At 47.1% G+C, this 27,567-nt stretch overlaps 1 protein-coding gene across 2 annotated transcripts in view; it reads left to right on the top strand.

Moving 5' to 3' along the window:
* The window catches only part of PAMR1 (peptidase domain containing associated with muscle regeneration 1), a 64,751-nt gene extending 37,878 nt beyond the window's left edge, over nucleotides 1–26,873 (top strand). For both annotated transcript variants that reach the window (XM_028517297.2, XM_036029248.1), the window contains exons 6-11: nucleotides 3,309–3,416; nucleotides 17,435–17,647; nucleotides 19,438–19,504; nucleotides 22,719–22,951; nucleotides 24,171–24,463; nucleotides 25,773–26,873. In XM_028517297.2, the coding sequence (XP_028373098.1) occupies nucleotides 3,309–3,416; nucleotides 17,435–17,647; nucleotides 19,438–19,504; nucleotides 22,719–22,951; nucleotides 24,171–24,463; nucleotides 25,773–26,309 (1,451 nt within the window). In that variant the 3' untranslated portion in view covers nucleotides 26,310–26,873. The remainder of the gene's footprint in view (nucleotides 1–3,308; nucleotides 3,417–17,434; nucleotides 17,648–19,437; nucleotides 19,505–22,718; nucleotides 22,952–24,170; nucleotides 24,464–25,772) is intronic.
* Nucleotides 26,874–27,567: the final 694 nt, after the last annotated feature.

Below are 27,567 nucleotides of genomic sequence, written 5' to 3'. Positions count from 1 at the left end.
CCATATGAACACTTCCTCTCTGTGCACCGCTCCACTCCCTGCTCAGCCTGGTTAAAACCTAGTATGCTGGGTTCCCCAAAGAACCTGAACATGGAGAAGGAGGAGAAGAATGGCAAAGTGCCCTGGCTGGTGTGGCTCAGTAGGTTGGAGCATTGTCCCACACACCAAAAGGTTGCAGGTTCAATTCCCAGTCAAGTCATGTATTAGAGGCAACTGATGGATGTTTCTCTCTCTCTCTCCCTTTGTCTCTCTCTAAAATTCAGTGGCTATATTCTCAGGTGAGAATGAAAAAAAAATCTGAAAAATCTAAGAACTGTCAAGGTGTATTTCAGAAATGTTCATGAGACCTAGAATTAGGAATTACTATCTTGTACAGAGGCTGGAGCACAGAGAGGCAGTGGAATTTGTCCAAGGTCACACAGCTATGGGGGTGGAACCAGAGATTTATACACCAGCAGTCTGGCTCCAGAGCTCACACTATGGGGCCTGTCATGGCTAAGAGCATTAGCTTTGGATCTCTAGCAGATTAAGCCTGGTGACCTTGGGCAAGTTCTGTTACTTCTCTAGGCCTCAGTTTCCTAACCAGTGACTAAGGGAATAGCCATAGATCCCACTCCACTTAGGCTCTGGGAGACAGAGAGATGAAGAGCTGAGCCCGGTGCATGGTGTCTGGTGTCTGGTCCATAGGAAGCATTCAACAGTGGCTGCATTGCGGGCATGCTCTGAGCCTCCCTTTGCCGTCTGTAAAATAGGTGTTCAGTGCTCCAAACCACCATGGTAAATGCCACTTACTTCATGAGTAACTCTAAGCCCGATTTGGCCTCCTGCCCTGTTCATGTTAGGAAGTAGGATTTGGCCAAAGTGAACAGAGTGCTCAATCCCAAGGAATCATCCCAGCCCTCCTTATTCTGGGACTGCATTGCATTGGGTTTTGCAAAATAAGCTCGGGCTTAAAGTTCTCTGTTTTAAGATACTGGATGTTAAAAAACGGAAACGGCACTTTGATCATTAAAGCTTCCTCATGGAACATGTGATACAGAATCCTCAGGAAAGGAGGTGGGTGGCAGGGGTGTCAGTCTGTCTTCCACCCTGTTTTTTCTGTGAGACCAGCAGACACCCCGCCCCCCACCTCTCCTGTAGAATGTTCCTACAGAGCTGTGAGTACCCAGCAGCTGCTCCTTATTACCTTATGCCTGCCTCCTTCCGAGGACATCCCCGGGACACTGTGCAGGACTTGGGCATGGCTGCCAGTTCTAGGGGCTTTGCTGCCATGGGCGGTCAGCCTGAGGCTGAATCCTTGCCTCTCAGTGGTGGTGCCCTGTGGGCTGAGGCTGAGCAGGTCACACTCAAGATACATCTGTGGGTATTTGTGTCAGTCAGCAAGAGCTGGCCATCAGGGAAGCCAGTTCGGAGCAGAGGTAGCTCCCCAGCTTGTGACCCTGTGACTGAGGGGAGGGTCGGGAGGGTCCCTTCCCCCTCTAAAGTGGTCGCATCACCCTCCGCTGGAGAACGTTGGGGAACACGGGTCTGCATTGTCAGATACATGGTAGCACTTTGTTCCTCAAACACCCCGTCTGTCCGCTGTGCTCCAGTTATTCTCTCTGCCTAAAGTCACTCTCCAAGTTTCCTCAAAAAATTAAAACTGGAACTGCCTTTTGATCCTAAGAATCCTGAAACATCGATTCAAAAGAATACATATACCCTCATGTTGGTAGCAGCATTATTTTCAGTGGCTAAGATTTAGAAACAGCCTAAGTGCCCATCAGTAGATAAGTGGATAAAAAAGGTGTGGTACATTTATACAATGGAATACTATAAAGCAGCAAAAGGAAGGAGCTCTTACCTTTTGCAACAGCATGGATGCACCTGGAGACTGTTATGCTGAGTGAAATAAGCCAGTCAGTGAAAGACAGTTACCATATGATCTCACTTATATGTGGAATCTAAAGAATAAAATAAGCTAATAAGCAATATAGAATCAGGCATCGAAAATGGAACAGACTGACAGCTGTAAGAGGGAAGGGAGGAGGTGGGGACTGGTTGAGAGAAGGAGAAGGGATTAGCCAAAGAACATACATGCATGACCCTTGGACAATGGTGGGGGGATTGCCTGGGGAGTGGGGGGCTGGGTGGAGGGGGCAAAGGGGGAGAACTGGGACAACTGCAATAGCATAAACAATAAAATATTAAACTTGAAAAAATAAAAAAAATCTAAAATAAAACTCAAAAAATAAGAACAAAGTCACCTCCCCAGCTCTGCATGTCAAATCCTGACTTTCAAGGTCATATCAGACTTTCTTCTTTTGATAAATGTTTTCTTTTGTCCCAGTGGGCTGCGGCTTTGCCCTTTTTTGAATATTTCATAATTCTTTTCTTTTTTGACCCTAACTGAGTTATGCTTCAGGGTATAGTCATGGTATAATTTTTTTCCAAAAGCTTGATCTGGCTCATAGGCTCTTGGTTCATCTTTGCATCTCTCCGGTGCCTTAAACAGAGCAGACACCGAACACAGGCTTGCTGAACTGGGTTGGGCAATGTATTCTACAAGTGAGGAAATGAACACAGGGTTGGGGGATCCCAAGCAGACAAGGGGTCCCTAAAGTGTTCTTTACAGAGAAATGTTCCCCAAGACACTGTAAAATGCACGTTCTCAGGTCAAATAAGTTCATGAAAGGTGGAACATCATACACTCTCTTAGATATCTGCACTGTATATGAGGGCGTGGAGTATTCCGAGAAGTTCTGCAGAAGGGGAATCTGGTTAATATCACTTAACACCAGTCGTGTTTCCCCAACGCATTGGAGCCCAGAACTTTCACCATCTCAGGAGGCTTCTGTTTGCAGAGTGTGTCTTTGGGAACTCTTGAGTACACTTCCAGCAGGGCCCTGAAGATTATCTCCCACCTCCTTTCCTCCAGTATCCAGGATGCTGGGATTCCTTGGAAAGGATGATCTAAAGCTACCCAAGGCTTCTTCTGTCCCCTGGAGTCCCTATGTGAGGGTGAAAGGTGCTTCTGCTTTAGTCACAGGTGTGCCTGTTTGTGTTGGGCTTGGGCTCTTCTGACTGTTGGTGTCTTGAGCATCCTTCTGGGGCCTTTGAGAACATCAGATAACATCAGCATCATTTGACAGTCCATGAGTCCCTGTTTTTGCATTCTCAAACAATGGTAGCATGCATTCAATAAAAGGAGTGCAAAAATAGCAAGAAGACTTCGATGGACAAGTGAAGGCCTCTGGTCAGGGCCCCAGGCTTGAGGAAATGGACGCACCACACAGTGGCACTGAGAGAAATTGCTTTTTCTCTTCTAGCATGTTCCTCATCGCCTTGTTTCCATGACGGGACTTGTGTCGTTGATCAAATGGGATCTTACAAGTGCGCCTGCCTGGCAGGTTTCACCGGGCAGCGCTGTGAAAACCGTGAGTATGCCTGGGGTGTGGGAGTTAAAGTGTCACGTGGGGCCGGCTTGAAGAAGGCTTTGGGAGCTTTCTGGGTGTGTTGTTTCTTGGTGTCTGGGCTGGTCTCCTCAAGGTGGCACATAATGTGGACACTCCCGTCCACTGGATCTCAGGAAGGCTGGGCTGCCTCTGAATCAGGATGTCTGGAACCACCCAGGTTTGCCCGCTGACATTTCCAGCCCTCACCTGCTGCATGTATCTCTGAAAACATATACCTTCGTTGGCCCAAATAATTCAGAGCTCAAAACCAATGTGCAAGTGTCAACAGTCAAAGCAATGGTCATGGTCATCAGCTCTCCTGTGGCTCAGAGTCTGAACTCCCTGTCCGTCCCAAGATCTGATTTGCAGCTGTGCTCCGGGACACTATCCCCAGACTCCAGTGTGGCTGCTGCAGTCTGAAGCCCTGCGCTGAAGATGGTAATTATGTGGGGTGATAATGAGCCCCAGTTCCCAGGGACAGTCCCAGTTTATGCATCTTGTCTGGGCATAATTATTAATAGCATTCTCTTTAATAATCAAAAGTGTCCCTGCCCTGGCCAATATGGCTCAGTTGATTAAAATGTCATCCCATAGACTGAAAGGTCATGGGTTTGATTCCCTGTCAAGGCACACACCCAGGTTGTGGGTTCAATCCCCACTTGGGGTGTGTACAAGAAGGCAACCAATTGGTATCTCTCTCTCTCTCTCTCTCTCCTCTTCCTTTCCCTCTCTTCCCCCTCCCTCAATCCTTCCCTTGCTCTTTAAAAGAAATGAAAAAATGTCCTTGGGTAAGAATTAAAAAGTGTCCTGAATTGGATGCCAAATTACATGATTATCCTATAATTATGGAATGAAGGTTAAGCAAGTCCTAGATAAACCAACCAACATTTATTGAGGGACTACTGTGTATCCTATGACTATGCAGAGAAAGCATTCCATGTTTTTCTGTGAGGGAACTTATCCTCTTATCCTGAATTAGTGAGATAAGCTCCCTGCTTCTCTGGGATGAGATGGGGTTGGAGGAAGGGGTACAGATTAGAGGAGTCAGAGAGGAAAGAAATCTTCCGACTATGAAACTTCACCAGTATAAATCTCATCAAGCAAGTCCCCCATCACTTCCTGCCTGGCCATCCCTGGGTGTCCCATTGAATCCCCCAAGTTCTCCAGTTTCTGCAGACAGAAGCAAAAAACACTTCACTAGTAGCCCTTATTCATCTGGGGTCACCAAACAGCAGGAGTAAGAGGAAACTAACTCAAAGGAATGACTCACTCCAAAGCAATGGAAGTTTCTAATTTGTGTTCTTGAAAGGCAGGACATGGTTCGCCTCTGATATTAGACTCAGACTTTTGCCATAGGAGAGAAACTGTGTATCTGCTGCGTCTAAACATGTATCCGCCAGGGGCTCTGCCCTTGGGAAGAGTCGGTGCTGACCACTGCCCGTGGCGGCACCGGGACTGTGCATCGTGGAGGTGTGGTGCCCAGCACTGTGCCACTGGCAGAGAGGAATTCAAACACTGTGGCCAGAAATCGCTTATCAAGCCTGAGCCAAGTCCGGTAACCAAGTTCCTGTGCATGACATGTGTCCTAACTGAAGTGTAAGACCTAAAACAGGTGTCATGGACTGCAACTATCAACAGGGAATGAGGTATGCAGAAGAAGAATCAAAATTTGGGGGAAAGTAAAGGAAGACTGAGGGCGGCCTAGGCAGGGTTCCCTGAAGCAGATCCTGGAGTGCGAAAGCGTGTACAGGTGATGTATTAAAGACATGCCCCCAGGAGAGGCTGGTTAGGGAACGAGGAAGCTGGGCTGGAAAGAGAAAGAAGCCAAATAACAGCTTGAATTTGGGCGAAATCGTACCCTCCCTGTTAACTGGAAGTGAGAAATGGAATGTAAGTTATATCTCAGAGTATGTCCTGGCTTTAAAGCAAGAGAGCTATGCTTTCATACCCCCACTGCAATCAGTGATTGGCTAAGGGCTGGCCTGGGAAAGTAGGAGAACATGCCTTACTTTCTATGCTCGTGGACCAAGTGATTGCAGTACCTTTGAGCAGCCAAAGAGATGGTGGGTGCAGGCCATGGGAGACAAAACAATACAGCCTTGGGTGGGGCAGGGGGGTATAGAAAGAGGCCCACAGAAAGAGCGAAAAGGCATCCGAGGGCAGAGCACCAAGAGTGTCTGCTACAATTACTTCTAACTGGCATGCACAGGTGTTTTGTGGTCACCTATAAGGGGCCTGGTCTGACAGCATTGTATCGAGTTCATACATCTTTCCATTGAGTTCACAAATTTTCCTTGCAAACAAATGCAGACGGAAGCCATGGTTGCAAATAACGTGTCCTTGCGTGTGCCATGCCATTCTACTCAAAGCAGCCCTTGCTGGGGTCTGGCACAGCGGACCTGAGTGTGATTGTGCCAGATGCTTAGAGAATGTTGTCCCCTATGTGGTTCCTGCCTCATTGGGCTGTTGTGTTGTATGCGAGGCAGAGAAGAGAAGGGTTGTTTTCTCTTTGTTTCGAGAATTTGTCTATAGAGTGATTCCGGAGTCTTGACAATGGCAAACCCTGAAGTTTGGGGTGGGATGGGGGCAAAAAAAAAAGAAGAAGGCTCGATTTCTTGATGCAGTAACTGTACAATATTGACAAACAAAAGGTAAACTTGGATAAAAAGTGAAACATTGCCAAATAAGCTAACGTGTCTGTAAGAGCTGGGTCTCTAATCAGGGAGGAAAAAGAAATTGGTCCAAAAGTTTTGAGTAAACTGTTTATAAATAGTTTATGAGCCAAGAAGGGACTTCTCAGCATTGTTTTTGTTTTCAGAAAAACAAAACAAACTGAACATAATGAAAAAGAATATAAAATGTCATTATGAACTGATTCATACCTCAATTTACAAACTGTCAACTCAAAACACCAGTATATGTCGGAAGAGAATCCTTCCTTCTACTTTTCAAAACATTGTTCAAAACCCATAATTCCCTTGGTCCCCTGTAGTTGTAACTGAGTGAAGATATTGGTGGTGAGTAGTTATGTCATTTGCTGGCACCAATGTGGGGACCCAATGTTTGATTATGTTCTATAAGATTTAGATTTTTTTTTTCTTCTTGGAAATTCAGCATGAGTTCCAACTAAGTCAATGAAGGAGACATCAGAAACCTTGTCTGTGGTACTTTACTTTGTCATTTCTGAACAAACCTGAACCATGTTTACCAGTTTTTTCCAGAGCAATGTATCATCTAGAAAAACAAAAAAATGAAAAAAAGCTTTATTGTTTTTCTCATGAGTTTATCAATGAACTGAAAATATCTCCCTGGAGGTAAAGCTTTCAAGGTTAATAAGACACCCAAGCATGCTGGGATTCTCCAAACTCTGAAATATATATATATATATATATATATATATATATATATATATATTTTAAACTACTGATTTTTAAAAAAGATTTTATTTATTTATTTTTAGAGAGGGAAGGGAGGGAGAAAGAGAGAGGGAGAGAAACATCAATGTGCAGTTGCTGGGGGCTGTGGCCTACAACCCAGGAAGGTGCCCTGACTGGGAATCGAACCTGTGATGCTTTGGTTCAAGGCCGGCGCTCAATCTACTGAGCTACACCAGCAGGGCTGAAATATATTTTTTAAAAATAGCTTTAAAAGAACCAAAGAAAATATTAGTGAGAATTCCACCTTTTATTTATGAAGCACCAAATCAGATAAGGGAAACCACTTCTTAGCCACTGTTTTAATGCTCTGTCCTCCCGAAGTCCTTGTGGAGAGACAGATGCTGCTTCGGGCAGATGGAGGGCCGGAAGCAGAGGGTGCCTGCCACTGGTCCGCATCCAATTCGAAGCTGCAGGCTAGCCTCTCACATGTCCCACGTCGTTCCCAACCTCTCAGACATGACTCTCCCCACGGGGCCCGGTGAGACCCGACGTGATCACTTGCTGCGTCTGGTTGTCCCATCGTGTCTGTGTTGAGTCCTCTCTCAGGGCTCGCCTCTCCTTTCCAAAGAAAATCCTAATTCTGTGTGTGCGCCTGTGAGTGGGAGTGGAATAGAAATAGAAATAGTCCACTTTATTATAGAAGCAGTATATACTTGTGGCATCCTACATCTCACTAAGCAGCAGAGAGATGCAAGATAAAAGGAGAACATTGCTTTTCCGGACCAACCCTGGTTCCCAGCAGTGAACCACTTAGTGGGCATCCTTCCAGACTTTTTTCTATGGTGTGCAAACATAAGGTGCCTATGAATCATTCTTTTAAACCATTGGGTCTCAACCGGGGGAAGTTTTGTCCTCTACTCCCACTTCCAGGGGACCTTTGGCAATGTCCAGAAGCATTGTTGGTGGTCTTGATTGCCGGAGGGGGGGATGCTACTGGCATTTCCTGTGCGGAGGCCAGGGTTGCTGCAGAGCCTCCTGCAAATGCATGGGCAGCCCCCACCACCAAGAGCTAATCTAGTCCAAATGTCAGCCGTGCCACAGTTGAAAAGCCCTGTTAGAAACAAGAATGGATTAAAGCACACATACAATTTTTCTACTTGTTTTCAGTGCCTCCATCATGGATATTTTTTCCAGGCCAGTCCACGCTGGTCCAGCTCACTTGAAAAAGTAACAGCTGCATATTCCATTGTGTGGATGGAGGGACAGTCCTGTATCCATCCAGCCCCTTAAGATAAAGTTGTTACCATGTTTCGTTTTTCACCATCATGAATAGGGCTGCAATGAATGACTGTCCTCACATAATTCTTGGTTCACCTGTGGAGGTTATTTTTGTAAGATCCATTCGTAGATGCTGAACTGTCAGTTCAAAGGATGTGGATATTTCAGCTTTTGAGGGCTGTTGCCAGAAGGATCGCTGAAAAATTTGACCAGTTTTTAGAATGAGCTGTTATTAACACCAATCCTCAAAATAAGAATTAGGACTTGCATTTCAGAAACTGGGTTCAGATTGGACATGGATTGATTTCCAAAGGAATCCCGCGGGTCCGAGGGGAGATTTCTCACTGGGACTTCCGGGGGTGGTGGGTGAAAGATAAGAAACAATCCGTGTTCAGTTGGTGAGGGGGTGCGAGAGCCCCAAATACAATATTTAAGGGCTGCTGTGTTCAGGCTCCCCTTGTTTCCCAGGAAAGAAGAACTTTCCCCTGCTCCCAGGTGCCCTTCTCTGAGAGGAAAAACAAAGGCGGGGGAGGAGTGGCTCTCCCTTCAGCTCTGGGGTCAAGCCAGCCTCCTGCCAGCACCCTTGGTGACCCCAGCCTCCTTGGGCCACTATGTAAGAGACTGGGGCCCCCTTTTCCCTCTGAAGTTTCCTGTTTCTTTGTGTGGGACACAGGGACAAAAATAAGTTCTTGAGTAAATGGTCAGAATCTTGTTTTGAAAAAGTGGAGAGCGAGGGATTCATTGCCCTGCTCCAATTTCCACGTTGCCTTTGTTCCTCTGGCCCAGTTGGAGATGCCGGGGCTGCCCCCTGCATCCTAATGAAGCGTCGTGAAACGGGCCACGTCCGGGCACAATGCTGGCACTGCGGGCTCTGACGCGCCTTGGAACACAACAAATCAGCTTCCACCAATTACAGAGAAACGGTGAAGCTGGATTCATTCGGGTTTTGGAGCATCGGGAGGTTTTCCACTCGCCAGTCCCAAGAGCTGGGAAGAAAAGAGCCCAGGATGAGAGGCGCACTTTATACTGGAGCTTCAAAGGGGCGACCCGTGAAGTTCCGAAAGAAGCAGTTAAGAACTCTGGGGTTTTCATGGAAACGGTAACACTGATGCAGTGAGAGTGTGCCGAGACCCTCCCCTCCCCAGCGATGAGTGGCAGATAAATAATATGCTGGGAGCCTCGCTGGGTTTCATACGCATTGTTCTCGGATCTCTCAGCTAAGGCATCGTACAAATAGCATTGGTTACTGGCTTTTTGTTCTTGAGTCCCATCTTGCCCTTAGTATATGGAAGACAGGTGCACCTTTACTCCTAGAGAGACGGTGCACTCCAGGGGAGGAAGAGCATGGACCTGTGTTCAGAAAGACCTTGGTTTGACTCTGGGCCTGCGGTTTACTAGCCAGGTGACCTTGAATTCCTGAGGCTCGTTTAACTCCCAAGAGCCTCAGTTTCCCCATTTATGATGTTCAGGAAAATAATGCCAAATACTTCTCAGACTGTTAGTGGGGAAGGACATGACCCCCAGGAGTACTGAGTCGAGTAATAGAAGCCATTATTTTTATTACCACTCTGGCCCCGTTATGGCCATTTAAAAAGTTTGGCAGAAAGCAGTAGATCCTCCAGCGAAGGGGTTAGGGCAACGGCACTAGTTTCTACAGACTACACGGTTAGGACACACTTTCCGCAGGGTTCCTTCCAGAGTTTAAGAAGGTTCTTCCACACTTTCTGAGCTTCCTCTGTGAACCCTTCTTCTCAAATCATTGCCAGACACTTCACATTGCTACCACTGCACCGCCTATGGGCAAGAACGATCTGGCTTTAAAGGGGGAGGTAGGCACTACCAATGTCATTGTCATAAAGGGATCGTGGATCCCACGACAGGACACCCATGCTGGGCATGATGGATGGGGTACCTCTGTACCCGGGACAGCCCAGTCAGGGGACTGTTAGAGAGGATAAATGGAATAATGGCGGGAAGAACGGGAAACTCCAGAACGTGTTACCCAAGCATCATGTTGTATGGTTAGCTTTCATTTTTTTCTCAGGTTTTTTTTTTTTTTTAGCGGTCACTCGCTGAACATATGGTGGGCTGTGTGTCAGTCCCCTGGTGGTCGTAGAGGAGACTGGGACTCCAGAGCATCATTTACATATTGTACTAGAGGGTCGAGGCCAAAAAGAGAGTGAGCAATGTGGCTTGGGAGGTTGTGGTGCGGATAGGGATAATTCCTGGAAAATCCATGGTTGGTACCCACAAGGAACTGATGACTCAGAGCCTTCAGGGCCTGGAGGAGCCCCAGGAAGATCATCAGCTGGTGGATAGCTAGTCTCTTACACACCACCTTCCACCTGAGCCTGTCATCTACTCTCCCTTCCTAACATGGAAATGCACCTCTGACATCCTTCTTGGCGTATTTAAAGGGATGCCATCCCATTTGAATTTAGATCTGGACAGCGAAAGTTGTCACTAAGCACAGTGGAGGCTGTGGTTATCAAGGTGTTTGTTGCTTGTTTTTATAATTCAAGGGAAACTTTTCCCTTTCATTTGGATCATTCCTTATTGGGTGACCCTGAGTCTGCGTAGGCCAAGCAACGTTGTAGCATTAACTCTGCTGAGCTCCATGGGCCTGTGGCCTCTTAACCAAAGCGTTGCTACATCTCATTCAGGGAAGATGCTTGGGGGTCAGCATATAAGGGGTGCATGTTGCTAGTCGGCAACTCTTTCAGTTAGGACAGCATCCCAACCAAATAGTAAGAGGACAGGTAATCAACTCTCCCGCCCCACTGTCTCCAGGAGCTGGGAATGGAGCGCTCATCAGTGCAGAAAGGGCTAGGTCCCCCCATTCTGTTGTTAACAATGTGCTTCCACGGGCCTGCTGCTTGTCCAGTCCCTCTTAGCTTTTTCTTGGGCAGATGAGGTCACTGAGGCAGGACTTAATGCAGGAGGCAGACTTTATTTTGGTTCTGGATTAAGAGCTAAGCTATTATTACTAGAATGGGCTGTATGCCCGCCAAGGGAAGAGGGTGCAAAGAGTAGAACATAAGGGCAAAGCACAATGAACTTCTGACAGAAATAAGCATCCCTGCCACTGGGGACCCTGAGTCTGACTGCGGCCCCTTGGCAAAGGCCATAGAGCCCCCATTTTCCTTAAAGGCTCCTGTCTCATGGGGCATTTTCTCCTTGTCCCTCACCCTGATTCAGAAGGTAAAAGCTTCGTCTTTGTAAAACTTAAAGCATGTCTGTTAGTATCCAACTATTAAAAAAACCCCAGCAATTGGAGTTATTATTATCTCCGTTCTCATTATCGCCAGGCTTGGTGCCTTATGAGACATTGCCTTGTTTAATTATCACAACATCCCCACGGGTGAGGCACTATCATCCTCTTTGCTTTACAGATTCATCCAGCCAGAGCTTTTGAGCATCTGTCAGGTACCAGAAGAGGTAAGGCAGGCCTATACAGTATTGATATCTTTTCTCCTACTTGGCAGACCCATAAGACAATTCCAATCTTGGCTCCTCAAAGTGTGGAGGAGAATGCCACATGCCAGATAGTTCCAGGCAACAACTTCTTCCAGTGAGGCCGTCAGTGATGGCAACGGTGAGAAGTGCTGACCTCTTAGGACTCCGATGTGCTGGGCAGCTCAGGACTCTTCTGAAAGGTCATGCTCTTGACTCCCAAGGCCAGAGAGAGCAGAAGTGCTCCGGGTGGGCCATTTCCATGGTGCACATTTCTTGTATTTTGAAGGTTGTCTATGAATACCATGGGAGACATTTCTCAGCGGTTTTGTGTTATTACCCAGCCCCATCGCACACACCCAGACCTCACTCAGAAACCTTTTGAGATTTGGGGGTGCACCAAGAAGGCTATAACCAAGCAGACCTACTAGGTAGAGGACAGCGAAGTTTCTAGCAGTTACCTAGGTTGTCATCTCTACCAAATGAGGATGTGTCAGGGTGATTTTGAACCAAAGTAAAAGGACTGGGAGTTCCTGTCTCTTAGGCACAGGTGGTTTCAGCTGTTCTATTAACTAGGCCATCCAAACACCTGAAAAGCGGTATCTGAGAGGCACAGTGTACCAGGGGCCAAGGACAATGCCGATTAAGATCAAATCGCTAACTGGGAGCCTCAGCCTCCAAACTGCTGCCGGATGAGTAAATAGCAGTGTGTGCAATCCAGGCATAATTTCACACAGGCACTGTCTCCTTCATGTCCACTGAGGGCTGGATAACAGCAGGGGGCAGGATGCCATCAGCTGGAAAGGGATGAAAAGGGTTTTCAGTGGAGATTACATCACCAGTTGGTGTCATTATTCCTGGTTGGGGAAGACCCTTGTGGGAGTAAAAGATAATTGGATTTGGTCCAGAGGCACCCAACTCCAATGAAAACTGAACGGGGGGAAAAAAAGTGAGGAAAAGAGAAAGCCCATCCAGGGGGTTGGTCTCGTGATAAATCTGTTTGCAGAATGAACAAAGCCCCAGTGGGAAAGTTAATGCCTTTTCCAAACACGACCGGAGTTCTGTCACAGTTGGTTTCCTTGATTTCGGTGACGAGTGAGAGCGAGTGGACACCAAGAGCGTGTGAAGAACTGAGGGTCACGTGCCTCCGGCTCCCAGCTCCCACCCAGCGAGACAGCAGGGCAATGAATTCTGTTGACTCCGGATCTGTCTGCTTTGCTCACATTCCTAGATGATCTTACAGCTCTGATATGTAGCTCCTGCTGAAGAGACATAGTACTCTGACTTCATTTTCCCCCTTCTGGTGTCTCTCTGGGTACCGTAAATATTTCACTAGTATAACATTTTGGAAAAGAAGTGTATGTTTTTAGTACAGCTTTGCAAATGACATCAAACTGTTTCTCCAAGCAAGCAGGTATAAATAATAGTAATTAACAGAAAATAAAATAATGTAGGAGCAGGGCAAGAGTGAGCAAACAAAAATACTAGACAGGATGAGAGAGTTAAATTCAGCTTCAGATTTTGCATCAGATGAAGTGATCAGCCTCCAATGACTCTGATTCTGAGCTTCCTGGCAGCAAAGGCAAAAAGAGAAGTGCTTGAGATGCTTTAGGTTCTAATTGTGTATTGAAGGAACATAAACACAACAAGTTCATTCAGAAATGCAAATATCCATTTTATGATAATCCCTTTCCTCTCTTTGTCTAAAAATGGGTTGCTGGAAAAATGTTTTCCCCTTCAGTTTTGTAAATAACAAATATTTAGTCTGATTTTATACCAAATATTTCTAAAAACTAGATCCTTTCACCGTCCCTGAAAAGAAAAAAAGTCTTTATTATGCTTATACCACTCCTGTGCTCACTGCCCCACGGGCTCCAACCCCACACTCTGGCAACTCCGCCAAAGGGCTCTTTGTACCTCTCAGAGCCCACTGGCTCATGTGTGTGGGCAGGCTGGAGGCTCTGAGAAGTTATTGTTTATTCGTCATTTTTCAATAACAGGTTGAGGGCTGTTGGTAGGTAATGACTCGTATCCCTTGCTCCTTGGGTAGGATGACTCCACGGCAGGTTCTGCACTGTCTCCCAGCGTTTCCCAAAGGCATTGAGCCTCAGTTGCCTCCGGTGATAACTTCCTTGTTCCTGTGAACTTCCCTGTCTTACTTCCCCTACACAATGTTTGGTCTTTCCTGGGATGTGCACCTGAAAAACTACCTGCACTCAAACCTCATCTTCCAGCCTGCTTCTGGGGGCCCCCAACCTGCAGCCACTCCGTGCAAGTATCTCTCTGAGGAGCTGACTTAATGGAGGGCCAGAGCTCAGGTTCGCTAGATCACCGCTGGGTTGTTTCTTTAAACTATTATGTAAGCCCTTGATCAGTGCTGCATAATACCTGTTTCAGGGTTGGGTTGTCGGAAGGATGCTCAAAATATGACTTTCTGTATATTGATGAAAAAAACCCAGTGTCAGATCCAAGAACTGATATCTCACACACACACACACACACACACACACACACACAGAGTTCTCTGTGCATAAGAGCCAGCCCAGTTCTTCACAGGGTGGGGTGGTGGAAGTGAGTGGAGACTGCAGTGCCGTTCGTGTAGCAAGCCTCCGATGCTTCTCAAAGGACTTGGATTCTTCTGAGGGACTCAGTCAAACTTTGCCATCTAGCATTTTTCAGGCAGGGCTTAGAATGTGGCTGCTCCTGTCACAGGGAAGGGTCACTGGGCCTCTGCTAACCATCTCATCTTTTGTAATCATGCCCTTGATCGACTGGTCACACTGCATTAACTTCAACACGTGCCCTGGTTAAACAGTAATTCTGTGTCCACAGCACTGTTTGGTGCCACAGGGAGAACACGAATGTGATGCATCAGGGGGCTCAGATTCTAACAGATCTCCAGCGGTTCTTCTTAGCAGGAGCATCTCAATTAGGCCTGGTTCCATTTCACCCAGGCTCCCTCCTGCAGAATAAGAGGTTTTCTTTAGAAAACACCACAGGCTAGGTGGTACCAACCCAGCTCTATCAATTGTACATGATGAAATCTTTGTTGCAACTCAGACAATTGTTAACTGCTGGGGTTGGGTGATAGTTTCTGAGATGCTTTCCCCATTCAAATTCACTTCAGGCCCCCATATTTCTCTTTACTTTATTCCTGGGTTAGGGCCGTAAGTTCTGGTGTAATTTTAGAAGTACATTTGAGGAAGGCGTAATCACTTAGGATAAATTGATGCTAATGAAAAAAAATACATTTACATATACACAACATCTATATCTACTCCCCCAATGACTTGGGGAATAAATAACTGGAAGGAAGGCCCCAATCCATATTTTTGTAAGTACTTAAGTGAGGCTTAGGAGAACTTTGAGATGTCTCAAGGCTTAACTGTCATCATTTCTATGTCTGGATTTAAACCAAAAATTTCTGTGTTATAGTTACAGAAAAAAAACATCTGCCGATGCCTTATCTTGCTGGGCACAGAGACGCTCTCATTAAGTAGAAGGTGCAAGACAATCAGTGAAATCAATAGCTCACGACATTTCATAGTCTTTCTCTGTAGAAGCACATGCTGGACTTCCAAAAGGCAAAGCAGTGACTGGATTCTTTGGTTCCTGGGGGCTTTTACAGATTTTGTCTCCAAATGTAAACTGACAGCTTTGAGATTGAAGCAAAAGGAAAAGGCAAAGGTTCACAGGAGTCTGGTGTATCAAGTTAACATTCTAGATTCACTTAGAAAAATTTATTTTATGACCAAGGGCATAGTTGGTGGGCAGTGATATAGTGGAAGAAGAGGTCTGTTTTCTTGCCACTGCTGGGATGTGCCCCCCGAGTTCACGGCCATTGAAGCAGAGGGAGAGTGAGGGGAGTCCATCCCCCAGGTTAGGGAGGAAGAGTGTGGACTTCCTTTTGCCACATTCAGTATAATTGACCTGACTCCAGGGCCAGAAAGAGTGATATTTGTGGGCACTGAAGGGCCACGTTTCCTAAAAAATGCCTCCACATTTTCCTGACACGCTCCCTGATGTCTCCATCATCACGTCCATTTCTTGTGGGTGTTCTAGACCCGGTCATCTCAGCTACCTTGCCCTGAGTATGAATCTTAGTGTGCCAGTCAGCTAGGAGAGTGAAAGATATACTAGCTTTACTTGATTTAAATCTACTTAGATCTAATTCTAAGGCCCATAGTTCAGAATCATAAGTGATTCAGTCTCAGTCATTGTTGGGACCTCCTGTGTGTCCCAGGGTTGTACAGAGGTCCCTGGCTTTACTCAGACTGCACCAAATCATTAGGGAGAATCTACTGATGGTGGGTTCTAGGTCCACACTGTGTAGCCCGGGGAAGCCCATTGTTCCAGAGCATGGGATCCCTTCAGGTAAAACAGCTCTTCCTTGTGTGCGGCTGGCCTGGAGCCTGAGCATATCTGTGGAGGCTGGGGGCCCCCTGATGAGCTCCAGCCTCTCTAGTTGCCCGATGACCTGGGTGAAGGTTAGTTTCCTCTCAAAACAGATTCTAATTCAAGCATTTGGGTCCAAGTGGTTTATTAAAGGAAGTACTCCCAGGACCAACCAGGACGGCAACTGGGGGAGCAAGAGAGGAAAGAAAAAGAAATCAAGCAAGAAAAATTTCAACTGAACTCTCAGCCTCAGCCCAGCCCTGTGCGGGTGCTGGGGAGTTAAATGGCACCCAGAAGAATAGCAGTTGGACTTTTGTACTTTCACAACCATCAGTCATTTGCTATGACAACCCTGGGATGTGCATGGTGAGCAAGGGGATAAAAATGGAGGCATTTTTCAGCTCTTCCTGTGAAGAAGACGGTGCCCACACCCAAGGGCAGGCCTCTGAAGGTGGCGGGGGCCAGCTCTCAGCAATAAAGCTCACGTGGAAGGTCAAGTTGGTAAAAGGGTACACAGGGACTTGGGTGCAGCATGCCAGAAGCATGATTGCATTGCGTGGAGACTGTCCTCTAGGAGCGAGCCTGTGTCTTAGAAAAAAATGGTTGAAAAGAGACTGGGAAGACTAATAGAGTGATTGGCACCCAAAATCAGGAATTAAAGGTTGGATTCTTCAGGGACCTTGCTCTGTGTCCTTAGGCAAGTGGTATTCAGTACTGTGTGCTACAATCCATCTGAGAAAAATGTGTTTGTTAGCTATCTGATAGAATACTTTCAGGATATGTCTAATATCCTGTTCAGTGTTCAGAAGAGCTGGTGATGCTGTTTAAGTAGCTTCCCATCATGAATTAGAGAATAGAAATACCTTTGTAATGAACATTGGTCGGTGTTTAGACGCAAAGTCATATTTGGACATCAAGGGAAATTTGTTGTATCTCTGAATTGATATTGTGTTCTAGTATTTTTAACAATTACTTCCAATACATTTATATTCCTGAGGATGAAATATAAAATCTAAATTCATTGTATATGTGCAGTCTTTTTAAAAATCAGTTCTACTTTCTGGGTACAACAAAAATAGGAAATAGTCTAGTTTAATTGCCCAAGCTTTAGGGGACAAAGGAGATAATACAGAAACACTGAAAAATAATAACCCTTGTATACTGGCCATAAAATCCAGGCGAATGTCTATTCTGCCTAGGCCTGCCCAGCCCCCACACTCTAAGAAAGAAGTGAACGTGAGCCAGATGTGGCATCAAGTTTCTTTACCTAGAGAACGAAATACTTTTCCATTTAAGGATAAATCATTTACAAAGGGAATGATATGACTAATACATGCATTCTTTATTGTAAGCTTTGTCTTGGTGGTTTCGTTGAGTGCCACTGTTAGCAGGCTCTGTATCGCTGCCTTTTCCATTCAATGAGACATGAAAAGATTCAATTCTACGATGCAATGCTTCAGACTGTTAAATTCTCCTTTTCTTTTGTTCTCTCTCTAGTCGTTGAAGAAAGAAACTGCTCAGACCCCGGGGGCCCCGTCAATGGGTACAAGAAGATCACAGGAGGCCCTGGGCTCATCAGTGGGCGCTATGCAAAAATTGGCACCGTTGTCTCCTTCTTTTGTAACAGCTCGTATGTTCTTAGTGGCAACGAAAACAGAACTTGCCAGCAGAATGGAGAGTGGTCAGGGAAGCAGCCCATCTGCATAAAAGGTAACCCCAGGTATTTCTGAAGTCTATTGAGATAGAGATAGAGGTGCTGGACTTTTTGGTAGCTCCCGTACATGTTTTCGAGCCCAGGGAAAAAGTGTCTTTCTCTCTTAAGTTCTCCCTGGAACCATACATTTATTCATTTTCAGTTGGAAACCATCCCTGAAACCATTTGCTTCTGTCCTGCACTGCTCCGACCCTGCTCATCCTAATAACAACATCCCAATGTGATCAAGACAAGAGACATAGGTATCACAGCAGTTTAGGAAAGATGGCGGGGCTGAGCTTTCACATGCAAACCCAAGGGCAGGAGTGAAGCAATCAACATGCATTTTTATAGCTCCGTTTATGTACTCGCTATGTCCTATACATCTGTGCAGGAAATAAAAGAACAAAATAGACACATCATGGCTGCCAGCCTAGGTGGACAGAGTTTTGAGGTGTTAAAATGTTTAAAAACATCTTTAAAAAACAGGAAACCCTTGAACACTCGAGGCAGAATTCTAGGAAGAGACGAGTAGTATACGTTCAGAGGAAGGAGAGATCCTGTTGCCAGAAATGTGGACAGTTTCACTGAGCAAACAGGATTGGAGCCAGCCACGGAGGCTGAGGAAGATTGGTGGAGGTGGAGAGGATCTGGGACGATATTCCAGTCGGAAGACCAAGGGGAAGAAGAGAGGTGTAGGCGGAAGGGAGAGAATCATGTCAACTTAAAGTGAGGCAATCTGGGAATCTGGGAGGTACCTGAATAAAAAGGTGGTTTGGGACCCCCAAAAATGGAATGCTCTATAGAGAACTTTGGCCCTCACCCCCTGGCAGTGGGGATGTGCAGTTTCTCACTACTTGCTCCAGGTCAACAACCCCTCTCTTGGGGGGGCAGGTCACAATTATCTGGTTGTTTCCAGAGAAGAAAAGCGTGTCCTTGGCCTAGATTATCCAGATAATTGCCTCCATCCTCCACTTTCCCTTCTGGGTAATTGTCCACAACCCTAATCATGGGAAAGGGGATGAAAGAGAAGGGTTTGTGAAAGGAATAAGCCACTTTAGACTTTCGCCAGAAGCGACTTTCATCCCCACCAGCACAGACTCTGATTCTCCGTTTCATTAAGTATGGAAATGGCGTCACACGCGTCCTTGGAGATGTCTGTCATCTCTCCTCTTACAAGTTGTTAACACAACGAAAGTTCTCTAGGTTGCTAATTGGATGAGTGTTGGCTGCTTTGATTGAGAAAGTGAGATGGGTCGGATTTCTTTTCACTTGTAAAGAAAAATAAAAAAGACTTCAAAAACGCAATGGGCTTTGAGTTGCCCTCCAACGATTGTCGGGAGCTGCAGCTGCGGAGAACGAACGCGGAGGAATCAGTGGCCGGAGACTCACTGATGGGCGGCTTCTGCTTTTAGAGGAGAACCCTGTGGTTCCCTCTGCGGGGCTAGATTTCAGGACCATCACTTCCACTTTTTATTCCCTTTTGACCCAGTTTGCTGATACTATTGATGTGAATGGGTAGACCTGGTCTATCAGCTGCTGTTGTTCCAAGTCACACGGGTGGGTCTGCGCACCGGCGAAGCGCACCCCTGGGCTCTGCAGAGGCGGGGTCGCCGTGGTTGAACGGCAGGGTGCTCTTCCGCGGACAGCACCGCCCATGCTTGGCTGGCATGCCTCACGCCTCTGAGAGCCTGGGGAATGTGCGCCCGGTGTCCAGGAAGGGTGGTCGGGTGTGAATCTGAACTGAATGAATGTGAACGGTTCAAATGGAAAAAAAAATTACCCAGCATTGCCTCTTGTTTCCTAGCCTGCCGAGAACCAAAGACCTCCGACCTGGTGAGACGGAGAGTTCTTCCAATGCAGGTTCAGTCAAGGTGAGGTTGACACACCTGACCTGTGCTTGAGAGGTGAAGGCTAAAGGATGTTCCCTTCCCACCCACCCCTTTTCCCACTTGTGTTTGGCCAGTCAGCCTGGGGTTTCTTGGGGACATTCAGTGCTGACTGGCCATGAAAGAACAGGGCGTGTTTGATGGCTTATTAAAAAGCTGCCTTTAGCCAAGAGGTAGCAGCGCGTTGGAAGATGTACAGATTCCCCTGGATTGTGGGAAAGTAGGTGGCTGGTGGGAAGCAAGACTCTAAGATGATCTTTGATGAGCTTGATTTTCAAAACTGTATTTCTCCTGAGATTTCTATGCATTTATTATGGTAGCTTCTACGGAGATGGCATTCCTGCCAGATTCAGCCAGCTGTGGTTCGGGAAGATGCTCTTGGTAGCAGCCAACCACGTGAGGCTGGCTGGTGGAGCCTGGGAGCTAGAGATAAATGCCCATCCCTGGGGAGGGCTGTGAGCCCTCAGGTGTACCTTCCCAGCCTTGCTCCTGGGCAGACAGAGGGGGCCACCCTGTGGGGAGCGGACAGACCCATTTCTAGTTCCCCTTCCCTTATACATAGGAGATACTCTTCTCTTCTCACCTCCCAGCATTCTGTCCTCTTTCACGTCTCCACTCCAGCCACGCAGACCGCCTTGCTTGTCCTGTGTCCCTCCAAGTGCAGTTCTGCCACAGAAACTTCCGTCTGGATACTGCTGCCCTGAATTTCAGTGATGCTTAGTGCCTTGCTCCCTCCAGTTCTCTGCTCAGTTTTGACCTAGCAGAGAGACCTTCCCCGATGTCCTTCCGAAAACAGCAACCTCGTCTCCTCCACCCCGACTGCCGAGCTGACTTCTTTACCCAGTGCGCGCTGGCCTTTACTATGCTTCACTCTTCATCTTAGCATCCTGCAGGCTAAGACATCTTAGCCTGATGTATTACATACAGTTTTTCGAATAATTTGTCCCATCTCCTCCCAACCCCACCGAAAAAATGTAAACATTACATGTGCAGGAACATTATTTTTGCTCATGCTGGAGTTGCAACACCTGCCCCGTAGTAGGCACCTGATAACTACTGATTGAATGACTGCACTGGATGGACAAACAAAGGTTCAAGACCTGGTTTATCTCTCTTTAGTGTTGGCTATTTTTGGACAAGTTCCTAAACTTGCTGAGCTTTTTGTTTCCTCTTTTGGAAAATAAGGACAATCATAATAACACCTGTCTCTGGGGGTCGTTGTAAGGATTAAATGCAACACTAACTCTGAGTGTTTGCGATGTGCTCATTGCTCTTCTGAGTGCTTTGTGTATATTAGCTTATTTAATCCTCACTACAACCTTTGAGGTAGGTCTTATTATTGTTGTTGTTTTATTATAGATCTTATTACCATTTTTATTACCGGTGGGTAAACTGAGGCTCAGAGAAATTAGGACCTTGCCCAAAGGCACACTGCTGGGAGAAATGGCAAGGCTAGGATGCAAATCCAGGGTTTGGGGGGTCTGGAGTCTTCAGGGTCCACTCCCTGATGCACTAAACTTTAAGTCTCTGTAAAGGCCTTAGCCAAACACCTTACGTGTATGAACACCTGCCAGTAATAGCTATTGTTTTTGGAAATAGTAACAAATATTATCCTCTTCGATTAAAATCTTGGAACTGACCCCAACCAAATGACTTGAAATGACCTTCCATGAGGATATTCATCCATCAGTCCCTCACCCTTCCTCTGGCCGTCTCATTCCATTTCTGCCTTTCCCTCCTCAGGGATGGCCTTTCCTTGGGAGTGGCAGTGGAATCCAAATGCTGCCCTCTTTTCTGATTTTGTGATTCACCTGCGCTGGACTCTCACTAAGCGGGAGAAGCCTGATACACCTGTTCTTCCCAAGGAGCCATCTCCTAAAGGAGGGCCTGAGCTGTTAAAAAGATCCCTCTGGCTTTGCATTTTAAAGTAATTGTTAGTGGGAGGTCAGGTGCCCGGGTGCCAGGTGTTGCATGTAGATGAGGAAGTCAGCCTAAAACTTGGTTTTGAGGATCTTTCTGGAAGACAGGCTGCTGGGGTGGGGCTATGCTTGTCTCCGGCAGCCTTACCCAGGACCCCCAAAGGCAGTGTAGACCTTCCACAGACGGGCCAAGAGATGAGCTTGGCTGCAAGTCCAGAAGCTCCGAACTGCAGACCTGGTTCTGAACGTGAGCTGAAGACTTGTTGGATGGCATCAGTGCGGACGGAATATTTGCTCCGAGCAAAGCGCTGTAGAGACACATGAGATAGATTGCTTCAGATGACATCCGACTGGGGCGGTAGAGGCACCAGGGTGGGAATGATGCCTGCTAAGTGCTGCCTTGGGTCCCATCTTAGCTTCCTGTGCGCCCTCAGGCACTCCCACTTACCTTTCCAGGCTTCCTTCCTCCATTCATTAAGCAGGATGAGAACACTGATTCCTGAAGGAATCCTAACTTTTCAGTTAACAGTTATTACGCACCAGTATAAAGTGAACACAGGCTGCGTTATGTGCGAACATCTCCCCTGAGAATCCCCGAGTGGTCCCTGGGGGCTTCGACTTCAGGGCTCATTTGAAAACTCTTCTGACATTTACACACAACGCTCCATAGTTTTCCCAGTCAATGTGCCCGGAGAGAAAGCTCTATTCTCCGAGGTATGCTAATTATATCTTCTAATTGCTAAATCAAACTACTGTATCAACACAGTTTAGTTCAAGTCAATTTCTGATATTGCTCCATTATGATAATGGTTAGAGAGAAAAAAAGAGGCCTGGATTTCTTTCATTCAAATTAACTTCCTTTCCTGTTTAATTTCACAATTAATTTTTTTTTCGTGTGTGCGCATGTATAGTGTTCCTTTGGATGGCAGCTATTATGTCAGATATTATCCTCTTTGGTTAAAATCCTAGGCAGCTGGAGACATGCCAGGAACGGAAATGGAGAATAAAAGGAAGGTTGAAGTGTGCGAGATAATTTGCTCAATGGAACAGGGGGAGTGTGTGTGTGTGTGTGTGTGTGAGAGAGAGAGAGAGAGAGAGACAGAGAGACAGAGACAGAGAGGTAGGGGAGAGGGGAAGGGAAAAGGAAAGACAGAGAACAAAATAGCCATTGTTCTCTTCCTCTTTAACCCAATATCTTCATGGGGACTGGCCTGGAACTAAAAAGACCACAATGACTGTCTCGCTTTGCTCTCTCTCTGGGCCCGTGTGCCCCGATGCAGGGAGACACCATTACACCAGCTGTACTCATCAGCCTTCAGCAAGCAGAAACTGCAGGGCGCCCCTACCAAGAAGCCAGCCCTTCCCTTTGGAGACCTGCCCGTGGGGTACCAACACCTGCACACCCAGCTCCAGTATGAGTGCATCTCGCCATTCTACCGCCGTCTGGGCAGCAGCCGGAGGACGTGTCTGAGAACTGGGAAGTGGAGTGGGCGCGCCCCGTCCTGCATCCCTAGTGAGTCCAGGCTTGTCCTTGGCCGCAGCAGCTCCCATCTGACATGGTTGCCTACCAAAAGCCATGAACCCTTTTTTGGGGGGAAAATTCCTTGCCCCCCAAAATGGTAATCCAGTACTTTCTCTAGCTTGGTGATGTCTGAAATTCCACAGTTAGAGCTTCCTTCCTTTAGCTTAAACTTATTACCCAGCAGAAATCAACTCATTAAATCTTAGGTAATTTTTTTGGGGGGGACATACTTTCTTGTGGATAATCCTATTATATTTACTTGGAGAAGAAGGAGAAAAGAGTCATTAAACACCAACTAGGGAAGGCGTTCAAGGTGCCAGATAGCTTCTAGTCATGCCCCAGTTTTCACCCTTATTATCTAGTGGTACTAATTAGGGTATCATTATTAATTAGGTAATGAGGTATTAATTACTCATAAGGTTCTAATGATGATTACCAAGGTAATACGTGGAAGTATCTGGAATAGGGTCTTGCATATACTAAGCTACCTTCCCCATCCTCATTGTCAAAGGAAAGCCATTTGGCCTAGTTCATGGTGGTCGTCTTTATGACGATAGTCATAATATTTTGAGTGTAACTGTTTTTGTACATCATCTCACCCTATGAGATGGTTGCTATTCCTCTACTCATTTTGCAAGCAAGAAGAGTAAAGCTGTAAGAGATGAGGCAACTTGCACAGTAAGTGCCTGGGATTGGAGGTCTCTGAGCTTAACTCTAGACTCCGATCCAATCAAGGTGATTGGTTAATACTTAATGAAGTGAAAAGAAAACAGGTTACCCTGTAATTTTTGCCATGTATAATGCACACCCATGTTTTTGGTCCGAACTTTCAGGAAAAAAAATTTTTCATTTGAAATTTTTAATTCAATTTTTTATGTATATATAAAACTGATGGTCATATTCCAGGGTATTATTTTGCATACAGATGTCATTATTGCTTTCTAGAATTATACTGTTAACACATAAGCATAAATGAAAGAATTTAAAACATTTGTATAGATATGGAATTAGTACTACACATGTGTAATGTGCATCCATATTTTTCCCTCAAAAATCTGAGCAAGAAATTGTGCATTATACACGGCAAAATATGGTAGATGCTTAGAGGTCGTGACATACCAATGGGCTTGTGCTCTCTTGGTCATGTGACACATTCCCTGAGGATGGGAAGGTCTGAGTTGATCTGACTGAGCCAGTGCTTTCTCCATAGTCTGTGGGAAAACCGAGAACGCCACCGCTCCGAAGACCCAGGGGCTGCGCTGGCCGTGGCAGGCGGCCGTCTACAGGAGGGCCAGCGGGGTGCATGGAGGCAGTCTGCACAAGGAGGAGTGGTTCCTGGTCTGCAGCGGGGCCCTGGTGAATGAGCGCACCGTGGTGGCGGCTGCCCACTGTGTCACCGACCTGGGGAAGGTCACCATGGTCAAGACAGCAGACCTCAAAGTCGTCCTGGGAAAATTCTACCGGGACGACGACCGGGATGAGAAGACCATCCAGAGCTTGCGGGTGAGAGCGGGTTGCGGCATGGAAACTGGGTCTGTGGCTGAGCGAGCGCCCAGGGTTAGGACAGTGGTGACGGTGTCAGTCCTGTCACCTTAGCACTCTTGCACTTTAGCACCCAGCGCAGCACCTGGCACGCAGCAGGTCCCCACTGTTTCACACTGACAACTACAAGAAAGGGGGTGTCTAGAAAGACTACAGTCTTCCCCCCCCCTCCAATTGTCCTAAAAATAAGTTAGTAACAAATACCTGTCATTGTGGTAGTCAAAGGTGAATCACCTATTATTATGTTTAGGGCACTGCACTAGGTAGGCTTTGAGGACATTGGGAAATTTTATCCAAGATATTCCTAATCAATTTAAAATATTCTTCTCTCTTTCCATGCCTGCCTTCTTCCCTCATCTCTTCTATCTACTTATTCTCTGATCCATCCATCGATCCATCCGTCCATCCATTGATCCATCTATCCATCCACTGATCCATCCATCTATCCATCCATCCATCCATCCATCATTGAGCTCACAGAATGTTATTCACGGGAATGGATACAGAACTGAAAAAGGCATGGTTTTTGCCCTGAAAGTCCACAGGCTGTCAGTGGGAAAGACAGAGTAGTGTATCATGATTACTTCAATTCAAGAGAAGCCCTGAGGAAACGCACCCAAATTTAGGTGAAATAACAGAACATATACATAAAATGTTACAAGGTATCACAGACGTAAGCTCCTAGAGGCCCCCATCAAAGAAAGTGACCAGCAAGGATTGGGACAGTCAGGGAAGACTTGGTGGAAAAGTCTTGTGGAACATTCAGTCTTAGCAGGTTGAAGGCAAATGAAATGTTTAGAGTGGACCAGGGATTGCAAATTGGTAGCCAGTAGGGGCTTGTGTTTAGATGGTGCTAACATATCACTTCTAAATCAGTTATTCGCCAATACTTAAAACTCGGGGTTCAGAAAAAGATCTGGACTCTATTCCCTGGCAGAGTGAGAATGCTGGCTCCATGGCTGCATGGCAGAGATCAGCTGGAGCCAGGTGGCAATCGCCCACTTTGGACGGGGTGTACATTCTCATTCTCTGCAGCTTCCCCTGCCCACTGCACTTAGTTAGCACCATCTGCCCACCCCCAGCAGTCATTTCAGTTTGCGACCCTGGAAATAGAGCAGTTGCCTTCTGCGATGCCATAGCGTAGTGTCTCCAAATAGTGGCAGCTGTCTCTTAGACATTTTCTCCCGATAGCTCTGCCCCGATACTTGCTTGCTCTTGGCCACTGCGGAGTTGGCTGCTCACCATTGCTGTCCGTTCCTTGCATGTGTAGATTTCTGCGATCATTCTGCACCCCAACTACGACCCCATCCTGCTGGACGCTGACATCGCCGTCCTGAAGCTCCTGGACAAGGCTCGCATCAGCACCCGCGTCCAGCCCATCTGCCTCGCAGCCGCGCGGGACCTCAGCACCTCCTTCCAGGAGTCCCGCATCACCGTGGCTGGCTGGAACGTCCTGGCAGATGTGAGGAGCCCCGGCTTCAAGAACGACGTGCTGCGCTCGGGGGTGGTCAGGGTGGTGGACTCGCTCACGTGTGAGGAGCAGCACGAAGACCACGGCATCCCAGTGAGTGTCACGGACAACATGTTCTGCGCCAGCCGGGACCCCACTGGCCCTTCTGACATCTGCACAGCAGAGACCGGGGGCGTCGGAGCCGTGTCCTTCCCGGGACGGGCGTCCCCTGAGCCGCGCTGGCATCTGGTGGGGCTGGTCAGCTGGAGCTATGACAAAACGTGCAGCCATGGCCTCTACACGGCCTTCACCAACGTGCTGCCTTTTAAGGACTGGATCGAGAGAAACATGAAATGAGCCTCAGGCCCACTGAGAAGCGTGTCTGCGTGTCCATCCATGCGTGTGTTGCATGAGGCAGTGTGGGCCCTGAGGTGTGACTCTGCCCTTGAATTTGGCTGAGCCAGGGCTTCTGATTTCAAGGATAGATCTAGCAGAGGGTGGGAAGAGCTCACTTTTCTGGTAGGCCCCTGCCTCCCTACTGCTCGGACCATTTGGAAAACACCTGCTTGCAACAACTGAGTTTCTTCAAAAAAGACTATGAATAGCAAAGAAAACATCCCCATTCAACTGACCTGGTGGGCTTTCCCACCTGCCCTTCGGTGGTACAAATGTCATGGGCAGCTCTGGTCGAGAGAAGGCTGACCGGGAGGCCTGGGCTTCATGAGGTGTCTTCCCAGGCTCCAGCCACACCAAGTTCCGAAGAGCCACCTGTGGGAGGGACAGCGCAGGATAGCAGAGCCTGGGTGTGATGTGATGCTGGCATTGGTGCACACTGCCACGGTTCAGTGTGGCCCTGTTCCCTCCTCCTCTGTTGTACATGTTTTAATAAAACAAGGGTCGGCCTCTGACCTACGGAACGAGTATGCTACAGCTTTGATTCCTGCATGCTGCTTCTCTGAGCTACGTGTGTCAGGGGCCAGCAGCGGGGTGACAGCCCTTTAAAATAGATCCTAAGGGTATCGTTGCCAAAAATGGGCATGGCAGAGCTGATGCCATCTTATCAGTTCCAGCTGTTGGAGTTTGTGGGGTCACGGGCTGGGAGAGGAGGGGCGTGCATGCCATCAGATAGGTACAAACAGAGGGAAACAGCAGGAATTAGATTCTTTCTGGTGGTTCCTCCATGTTCTCATGTTCTAGGTCTGGCACAACCCCTGTGTGAACCTCCGTAAAGCTGTGTGACATGTTTTCATAGCGTCTGAATTGGAGTCACCTATTTACTAGATGGAGATATGCCAAGACACTGTAGCTTCACTGTTTTCTATAACTTCAGTGATTTTCCTGTAAAGCCCCACCCCTGGCTCCCGATGGACAGTGGAGATAAAGAATGAACCCAGTCATGCCCTGGCCAGGTGGCTCATTTGGTCGGAGTGTCATTTTGTGCACCAAAAGGTGGCGGGTTCAATTCTAGGTCAAGGCACATGCCCGGGTTGCGGGTTTGACCCCTGGTGGTGGTGCGTACGGGAGGCACCTGATCCAAGTTTCTCTCGCACATCAATGTTTCCTTTCTCTCTATCCCTTCTTCTCATTCTGAAGTCAATAAATATATCCTCAGGTA

This window comes from Phyllostomus discolor, chromosome 6, assembly GCF_004126475.2.
Source record: "Phyllostomus discolor isolate MPI-MPIP mPhyDis1 chromosome 6, mPhyDis1.pri.v3, whole genome shotgun sequence".
Classification (NCBI taxonomy): Eukaryota; Metazoa; Chordata; class Mammalia; order Chiroptera; family Phyllostomidae; genus Phyllostomus; species Phyllostomus discolor.
Note: the sequence above shows the minus strand (reverse complement) of the source record. Positions and strands in the feature narration are given on the sequence as shown.